The 10,102-nt window shown below is 35.0% G+C and overlaps 1 protein-coding gene across 1 annotated transcript; it reads left to right on the top strand.

Annotated features, from left to right (window-relative positions):
• The first annotated feature begins 1,504 nt into the window (after window positions 1-1,504).
• Window positions 1,505-7,120, top strand: lye (lymphocyte antigen-6, epidermis). The gene is made up of 3 exons (XM_079828636.1): window positions 1,505-1,771; window positions 3,913-4,023; window positions 4,896-7,120. Exons 1-3 carry the CDS (start codon window positions 1,717-1,719, stop codon window positions 5,108-5,110), a joined length of 381 nt encoding a protein of 126 aa, XP_079684762.1. The 5' UTR covers window positions 1,505-1,716; the 3' UTR covers window positions 5,111-7,120.
• Window positions 7,121-10,102: the final 2,982 nt, after the last annotated feature.

Below are 10,102 nucleotides of genomic sequence, written 5' to 3'. Positions count from 1 at the left end.
CATATTAACATCGATATTGTTGCTGTGTGAGGGATGAGAAGTGAGAGAGGAATGAGGGGGGAGGGGAGGGGGGGGGTAAAATTGATAAATTACTTAAAACCCTTTAAAATAACATCTAACTACTCACTGAAGACATATTCTAATTACAAGATCTTTCTTTTCACTACCTTTTTGTTTGTTTGTTTGTTTTTGTTTTGTTTTGTTTTTTTCTCTTTCCTTCATCTCCCATTATATAATTGTTTGTCTATAATGTTGTTTTTTGTGTTATTTCTCAGTATATGTATTGTGTACAATTATTGTATGTATTTTCATGAATTCATATAAATATATATATATATATATATATATATATATATATATATATATATATATATATATATATATATATATATATATATATATACATGCTGAAATCTTTGAAAAAAGTGCACTTTTGATGAAATGTTGTGATATTAGTGCTAAGAGTTTTGAAAATGTACACCTTTCTTGTGAAAATAGTACCAAAGCGAATAAAAAAAACTGTAAAATGCCTCTACTCTATTTGCTGCAACCAGCATGCATGACACAAAAATAATAGGCTAACAAATTAGATTTAATTTATATATTGACCACACAAAACATTTTATCTTAGCACTAAAATGTCCCCACAGGGATTACCAGAAATGTTTGGCTTGATGGGAACTTTTTTTACAGTCCCCATTAGGAAAACAGCTTATAAATCATCCTAAATTATGTTTTGTTGAAAAAGTAAAAATGCAGACTGTTTTCTGTGAGGGTTGTGTTTATGGGTAGGGTTAGATTTAGGGAATAAAATATACAGTTTGTACTGTATAAAAATCATTATGGAACGGAAAAGTGTGTGTCTAATGGAGTCTATGGAAAGTCCCCATAAAATGTGTGTGTGTGTGTGTGTGTGTGTGTGTGTGTGTGTGTGTGTGTGTGTGTGTGTGTGTGTGTGTGTGTGTGTGTGTGTGTGTGTGTGTGTGTGTGTGTGTGTGTGTGTGTGTGTGTGTGTGTGTGTGTGTGTGTGTGTGTGTGTGTGTGGACTGGTAATCATCACGTTATGGGGACAAAATGTCCCCACAAAGATAGCAATATCCGAAATCCTCATCCTTGTGGGGACATTTTTAGGTCCCCATGAGGAAAACATCTTATAAATCAGACTAAGTGATGTTTTTTGAAAATGTAAAATTGCAGAATGTCTCCTGTGAGGGTTAGGTTTAGGGGCAGGGGCAGTGTAGGGGGATATAATATACGGTATGTACGGTATAAAAACCATTACGCCTATGGAAAGTCCCCATAAAAGATGAAAACCAAACATGTGTGTGTGTGTGTGTGTGTGTGTGTGTGTGTGTGTGTGTGTGTGTGTGTGTGTGTGTGTGTGTGTGTGTGTGTGTGTGTGTGTGTGTGTGTGTGTGTGTGTGTGTGTGTGTGTGTGTGTGTGTGTGTGTCAATAATCAGGTATCTCTCAACTCCCCAAACCAGATTGATCTGTGCATTCTTCACATTCAAATGCTTATTTACACCTGCACATATTCATTGCTCTCCCCTCTTTCAAAAAACTCCACCCTCTTAAGCAGGACCATATATCTAGACGTATTCAAACAAGCCATCTAGTCTGCTGCTGTCCAAAGACCCGTTCACCTCAGAAGAATCATCTGAAGATCTTCCCTCCTTTTAGAATTCAGTTTGCTCTCTGCTTTTTACATCATCAACATGATGAACAGAATTGTGCTTGGAGTTATTGCTGTGATTGGATTCTTCACTCTAAGTAAGTCTGAATAAAAATTGGTAATTATGATAAGAACTTTTTTAATTAGATGCAGGTAGGGGGAATTAAGCAATCCATCAGATCAACAATTTGAAAAACAAATTTGTATTTATATTTTAATTTATATTAAATTGGTCAATTAATGTATTTAAACTCAATTGCTGAATATGGACTATTAAAAACATTTAAGTAAAGCAACGTTGGCTGCTCGCTCTAACGTTAACCTAGATAAATGTGCGCTATTTCACTTGCATTTTTTCTTGACAACAATGGAAACAACTTAAAATACTGTCATTTTTGGGTCCAAACACTCTCATACCACAAGAAAAACAACAAACGGTGCTAATACACACGCATAATGTGGTGTAATCCTAAAAAAAAAAAAAAAAGTTTCATCATAACCTTTATCTCCATACCAAAATAACAGATGGCCAGACAGTGATTCATCTTTCATAAATCATTAAAATAGTAATGTATGTGACGCTGTGAGCACAGAGACTGTTGTGTAAGTATTTAAAATGTTTAACTTTTTAAAATGTTTGATGTTTAATCTGAAAAGGCCGTCAATGGCATTCTCAAGTGAAACGAGTTGAGGCTGGGAAAATCGTGCTTTGGAAATGCATGATTCATCAAATAGGCGTCATTCGTAAATGCAGCATATAAAAACGGCTTTTTGAAAAAGCACATTTAATAATGAAAAAAACATTTTTTGGTGTGTGTGTGGAAGAGGTAATTGTGAAATATATTAAACAATAAATGTTGTGTTTTCATGTAATTTATAATGTAAATGTAAATAGATACATTTATTTATTTAATTATTTAATCAATAAAGAATTTAATGAATTAGTTAATTATGAAATGTATTAATTATTTAATTAATTATTTAATTATTTCAGAATAAACTGGTACATTTAATTGTTGTTTTATTGAATTCATTATTTATTTAATTATTTCATTTTGAGTAATTTGGTCCTCCAAAAAAAGGCCCCTTTGCAGCACTTTCCAAAACATCCGTTTTTTCAATAATGTAGCCTAAGAATATGTAAAAGTAGGCTATGGTATTTGGAGTAAAAGGCACCCCTGCTGTTGGGGTAAAATGCACCATATTTAACATGACAATAAATAGTTAGCTGACTTTTCCAGTTGTTTGACATAACATGGTTAGCTTCAGATTGTAAAAATCAAATATTAAGTTAGATATCTTGGAGATAATCACCATATTTATAATGAAACCATCATATTTAAAAATATATGAATCATATAATGTAATAAAAGATAATTTATTGTTACTACTGTAAATCTATATTAAATTATTATGGGATCTTCTTCAATGCTTTCAGAAACTTAAATAATAATAATTTTAATGACAGCATATTTGTTGAACCAAAATGAATTATTTTATTTATCAAAATAAACAGAAAATAGTTCAAACTTTGCTAAAGTGATTGTTTTGAACAAGTATTAACTTGTACATTATTAAAAACATATTATTTTAGCTAAAGTATTTGTATCAATATGTGTGCCTTTTGCCCCATGCTGGTGAGCCTTTTACCCCATGTGTGGGATAAAAAGCCCCCCTCGCCACCAAATTTTATAAGATTTGTAAACAAAATAAATGACTTTTATGATTTATTTTCACACAAAATCTGTTACAATGTTCAGTACAAACATATATATTTGTTCTGCAATCATACACTATGCGATTAATTAAAAGCTCATTTTTCTTAAGGTGTGCCTCAGAAAAAAATTGTTTATTAATAAATAATTAAAATATCTCCTTGATATTTTTTCCTGACACATTCATAATCATGACTTTTGCCAGTGTTTTGCCGCAAGCTTTATGCATGTGCTTGAATGCAGAATAAACTAGCCTATAGCCTACAGCCAATTAAAGGCTCATTATGGTTTAGTATTCTCCTCAGTATATATTTAATAATTAAATTAATAAATGTGTGATTAGTCGACTAATGGCTTAACTTAACGACTACAAGTTGACTAGAAAAAGTCTATGGAATAAGTCTATTTTTTACAGTCTATGGGTTATCTACTTGTCCATTTGTTCAACATGACATGGTTAGACATGTCCAAATGTTTATAAGAATGTTCATTTCATTTCATATTCTCTATCTGTGTTTCTTCAGCTGAAGCCCTGACCTGCAATTCGTGTAAAGTGGGCGTTCTAGGCAAATGTTTTTTAAATTCCAAAGTGGATTGCACTGCCTCCATCACCAACTGCTTCACTGCAAAAGCAGGTAAGACAAGATACACCCACACACCCGAACACACACACAGAGAGAGAGAGAGAGAGAGAGAGAGAGAGAGAGAGAGAGAGAGAGAGAGAGAGAGAGAGAGAGAGAGAGAGAGAGAGAGAGAGAGAGCGAAGACCCTTTTGGGTTTAAATGTTGCATCGTCAGGCCTGACGAAGACCCTTTTGGGTTGAAACGTTGCATGTTTTAATAAATCTTTGGGAGCAGTATTAGCAGTGTGCAGATTTTTGTTTACTTTGATTTATTCTTTATTGAATCTGGCACCTGTAAAAGTTTCATTGGATGTGCGCACAATTCTTCCTTTTTATATGAAGTTGAGCATATTTGCTAAACCCCAACCCTAAACCTCTATTCCTTTATATTAGTACTGTAGTAAAAATGTAATACTTTTTCATATAGCTAACACTTCAAATGCCCTTATATGTCAGCTTTAACGTTTCATTATATTTGCAAAAACTGGCTGCACATTCCATAGAATTGTATTGTTTTGATAATTATAAAGATAATTATAAAGACAGATTAACCCTGCCTGTAAAAAGATACACAAATATATATGTTTATCAATTTTAATTGTAATCATTTGTACCATTAAAGAGGCAAAAGCAGATTTTGTCAGATTTATTAAAAAAAAATTTAACTAATTTATTCCAAACAAAGGCACATGTTCAACTATTTTACATAAGCCAGGACTTTTAAATATGTAACACATTGTTGGAAGTTAAAGTAGAATTCTTTGGTTGATTGTTTTTAGTAGCAGTAGTCTAAATAATAATAAAACTAATAATAATTTACATGAAAACAAAAGTCAAATCCTGACATGTTGCTTTTGGTGTTCTCTATGGTATATTACTTTACAGAATTCAATGTGACTGATTTTCTGAGCCTCTCCACGAGTGGCTGCACATCTGATTGCAACAACACCAGTGGAACCATCTTGGGTGCTGGATACTCGGTGACCAAATTCTGCTGTACCACAGATCTGTGCAATGGAGCAAGTGCTGTCCAGCTGTCCATGGCTGGGGCTCTCAGCACTGCCCTATTGACCTCCATCTGGAGCAGTTTCATGCTGTAGATGTAACACCTCCTTGTCTGTACCACATTGTGTTCACAATAACTAATCCAGAATCGATATAAATGTAATCTAGAATGCATAGATTTCATAACTTTCTTTAACTTTTATTGTTATTTAACTTTACATTACTTTACAACTTTACTTGATGCAGTGATGATGATTTTATTAACATTTACATGCAATGTAAAACACATTAAATTCTCAACACTCTTACTTATGTTATTTTTAATGAAATATGCATGCACTCTTTGGAATGAGGTGATGATATGTTTGAGCTGAATAATGTTGAGGGTTAAATAAACAGAATCAACAATGCCCTTGTGTTAGGAACTTGCTTGGGGTATTTGTTAGTTGTATAAATTCAAATGAGTTAATGTAATAAGAGCAAAAATTATTTAAATAAACAATAGTATGTTTAGAAATTAGCCTATATTAATACATTTGTTAAAAATGTTATTTGTTCCACTATATCCTCGAAAAAAGTTGGCAAAACAGTTACATCAAATTATTTAAGTTAAGAAATTTAAAGTTTAAGTAAGCAGAACTTGCAGATATGTACTCATACATTTTAATTGCTCTTAACTTCAAATATTTGAGTAAGCTAATTCTACAAACTGGCTGCGATACGAAATATCTGGGACAAATGGGTCGAAAATCTGCCTAAAATGTACAACCCAGGCCAAGAAGTTACAGTAGATGAATGCCTGGTACCTTTCAGAGGACGCTGTAGCTTCAAGCAGTACATGCCAAGCAAACCAGCCAGATATAGTATCAAAATCTGGGCAGCCTGTGATGCAAAGACCAGTTATGCATATAATATGTAAATCTATACTGGCAAGCCAGCTAATGGGCAGCAAGAAAAAAACCTGGCAATGCTTGTTGTCCTCGACATGTCCGCGGGTCTCCAAGGGCACACCATCACGTGTGACAATTACTTCACATCGTATGCCCTTGGCCAGGAGCTCCTGAAGAGAAAACTGGGCATGTTGGGAACGGTGAGGAAGAACAAGCCTGAGCTCCCATCTGCACTGGTGAAGACAAGGGGCAGAGAGAAATTCTCTTCAGTGTTTGCGTTTACCAGTACACACACACTTGTGTCTTACTGTCCCAAAAAAAACAAAAATGTGCTCTTGATGAGCACAGTTCACAAGGAAGCCACAGTCAGCACAGGTGAAGAAAGGAAGCCAGATGTAATCCTGGACCAAACAACCAGACCAAAGGTGGAGTGGATAGCCATGACAAGTTATTTTACAAATTATAATTTTTTTGCATTGTTTACAAATATTCCTATTAAAAATTGCTTGTGGTTTATAATTTGTAACAAATGTATGAATTGCTAAGTGAATAAATGTAAATGTACTTTTGTCAGTATAGTGTTTGATTTTTATTATTTTTCTTTTTTATTATTCAAGATGGTCGCTGCTTACACTTGTAACCGAAAATCCAACCGTTGGCCCATGGTTGTTTTTTCCAATATGCTGGATGTGTCAGCCCTGAACGCCTTCGTCCTGTGGTCAAAAATCAATCCTGCCTGGAATGCAGGAAAGACCTTCAGAAGGCGGATCTTTCTGGAAGAGCTTGGGAAGGCTCTGGTGTCTCCACAGATTGAGCGACGGAAGGGCGTTCCCCGTGGAGCAGCCTCTCTGAGGATGCTGAATCAGATCAGACAACCCTCCTCAGAAAACATCCCTGGCACATCCACAGCAACTCTCCCAACAAGGAGAAAAAGGTGCCATGTCTGTACTTCCAACAGGAAAAAAAAACAGCACTGTATATGGAAAATGCAGAGAATATATCTGCAAAGAACATTCGGTTACAATTACCTGCTGCCACAAGTGCATGTAAATAATGTAAATAACTATTATTGTTTGTTCTTACCTGTTTGTTCTTACCTGTTTATTCTTAGCTAACACTTATTTAGTTATTGTTATGTATATTCTTACCCGTTTGGTACCAATTAGTTATTGAAATGTGATGTTTTTTGTTTGAAATAAATGATAAATTATCTACTACTTTGTCTTTTCCCTATTGCATGGTCATATTTATCTAAGCATATTTTGGCATCTTTGTGTAGTCTCACCTAACACGGATATATATATTTTTAAATTACTGCCCTGATATTTATTTAACTTGTGATAGTCAAAAACTTAAGAGGTCAAATTCATTTTATACAGTGGTTCATAGAGTTCAGCCTATATGCAGCCATTGAGTACTATAGCCATCTAGTGGCTATTGATATTATTGCTTTTTTTCTTAATTTAATACCAATATAAGACACCAGATGCCAGCAAAGACACTTCATCTTTAGGTTTTAACTCTCGGAACTTAGTGGAATGATATTTTTAATGTAGTTAAAGAAATATTAAATATAACATAAAAATAAACATAATTTACATAGAAAATTTGGTACTTTTAGAGGTAAATAAATTCAAAAATACCCCCAAAATAAAAAAACACCATAAATGGATAGTATAAATTTGATCGAAGACAGTGATATAACATTTATAATAAATAAAAAATTTGATCACATCTGAGACCTCTGTGCCCACATTTGTCCACGAACGAACAATTAAGGGCTGTTATGTGAATAGGGCATGAGGGTTAAAGGAACAGCAGCCACTAATGCTATCACTAATCACTAATGCTAATGCTATGTTAAACACAGAACAAAGGTAACAGAGAAAACGGTAGCTTTAATGAGATTTAATCTATATTTAATTTATTATATGCAATGCAGACTGTTTGATAACTTTATACAATTGCTGTAGGCTATATTTCCATCCTGTTAACAGGCCACAGGTATACAGTGAGGAAAATAAGTATTTGAACACCCTGCTATTTTGCAAGTTCTCCCACTTAGAAATCATGGAGGGGTCTGAAATTGTCATCGTAGGTGCATGTCCACTGTGAGAGACATAATCAAAAAAAAAAATCCAGAAATCACAATGTATGATTTTTTAAACAATTTTTTTGTATGATTCAGCTGCAAATAAGTATTTGAACACCTGAGAAAATCAATGTTAATATTTGGTACAGTAGCCTTTGTTTGCAATTACAGAGGTCAAACGTTTCCTGTAGTTTTTCACCAGGTTTGCACACACTGCAGGAGGGATTTTGGCCCACTCCTCCACACAGATCTTCTCTAGATCAGTCAGGTTTCTGGCCTGTCGCAGAGAAACACAGAGTTTGAGCTCCCTCCAAAGATTCTCTATTGGGTTTAGGTCTGGAGACTGGCTAGGCCACGCCAGAACCTTGATATGCTTCTTACAGAGCCACTCCTTGGTTATCCTGGCTGTGTACTTCGGGTCATTGTCATGTTGGAAGACCCAGCCTCGACCCATCTTCAATGCTCTAACTGAGGGAAGGAGGTTGTTCCCCAAAATCTCGCAATACATGGCCCCAGTCATCCTCTCCTTAATACAGTGCAGTCGCCCTGTCCCATGTGCAGAAAAACACCCCCAAAGCATGATGCTACCACCCCCATGCTTCACTGTAGGGATGATGGTGTTCTTGGGATGGTACTCATCATTCTTCTTCCTTCAAACACATTTAGTGGAATTATGACCAAGAAGTTTTATTTTGGTCTCATCCGACCACATTACTTTCTCCCATGACTCCTCTGGATCATCCAAATGGTCATTGGCAAACTTAAGATGGGCCTGGACATGTGCTGGTTTAAGCAGGGGAACCTTCCGTGCCATGCATGATTTCAAACCATGACGTCTTAGTGTATTACCAACAGTAACCTTGGAAACGGTGGTCCCAGCTCTTTTCAGGTCATTGACCAGCTCCTCCCATGTAGTTCTGGGCTGATTTCTCACCTTTCTTAGGATCATTGAGACCCCACGAGGTGAGATCTTGCATGGAGCCCCAGTCCGAGGGAGATTGACAGTCATGTTTAGCTTCTTCCATTTTCTAATGATTGCTCCAACAGTGGATCTTTTTTCACCTAGCTGCTTGGCAATTTCCCCGTAGCCCTTTCCAGCCTTGTGGAGGTGTACAATTTTGTCTCTAGTGTCTTTGGGCAGCTCTTTGGTCTTGGCCATGTTAGTAGTTGGATTCTTACTGATTGTATGGGGTGGACAGGTGTCTTTATGCAGCCTCAAACAGGTGCATCTAATTTAGGATAATAAATGGAGTGGAGGTGGACATTTTAAAGGCAGACTAACAGGTATTTGAGGGTCAGAATTCTAGCTGATAGACAGGTGTTCAAATACGTATTTGCAGCTGTATCACAAATAAATAGTTAAAAAATCATACATTGTGATTTCTGTTTTAGTTTTTTTTGATTATGTCTCACTGTATATGACATTTATTATAATTGGTTTATGTGAGGATTGTTTTAAGTTCACTTAAATTAAAAGTTATTTTTTAAAAGCCTAATAAATTGATTTAGCTTTCAGTTATACTGTAATGTTGAATTTCTCTCATTAATGTTAATTTTTTTTTATTAAGAGACATTAGTAAATTAAGAAATGAAACCATAAAAGTATTGACTTTTTTTAATATTACATTTTTTTGTTACATTTTAATTACATTTACATCAAAATTTTGGTTAAGATTAAGCTTACAGTAGGCTGCTTTTCATTTGTTTTAAATTTGTTCTGCCATGTCTGTGTAAATCAGTAGAGGCAGCAGAAACTACTCGGTTACTCTTCACATTGTTTCAACATAGCCATTAGGCGGCTATTTTAATTGTTATCAAAATTGTAATAATGTACAAAGTTTGTATTGCAATTAAACTTGTATGTCATTCATACTATGACAAGGAAAATAAACTCTTGAGATAGATTATACTTGTCTAGGTGGGTCCTGGCATGGAAAAGTTTGGGAACCCCTGCTTTATACCACTGCATCCGATGCTTTGCATTGCACTTGGTGGTGTAAGGCTTGGATGCAGCTGTTCGGCCATGGAAACCCATTCCATGAAACTCTCTACACACTGTTCATGAGCTAATCTGAAGGCCACAAGAAGTTTTGAGGTCTGTAGCT

The sequence above is a fragment of the Gobio gobio genome (assembly GCF_949357685.1).
Source record: "Gobio gobio genome assembly, chromosome: 11".
Taxonomy (NCBI): domain Eukaryota; kingdom Metazoa; phylum Chordata; class Actinopteri; order Cypriniformes; family Gobionidae; genus Gobio; species Gobio gobio.
This window is presented reverse-complemented; position numbering and strand designations above follow the sequence as displayed.

What these genes read in the sequence shown, in the direction of transcription:
- lye (XM_079828636.1), top strand. Translation starts at nt 1,717, where the DNA reads ATGATGAACAGAATTGTGCTTGGAGTTATTGCTGTGATTGGATTCTTC. An exon ending in GATTGGATTCTTCACTCTAA is followed by an intron (nt 1,772 to 3,912) that starts GTAAGTCTGAAT and finishes GTGTTTCTTCAG; the next exon opens with CTGAAGCCCTGACCTGCAAT. An exon ending in CTGCTTCACTGCAAAAGCAG is followed by an intron (nt 4,024 to 4,895) that starts GTAAGACAAGAT and finishes ATTACTTTACAG; the next exon opens with AATTCAATGTGACTGATTTT.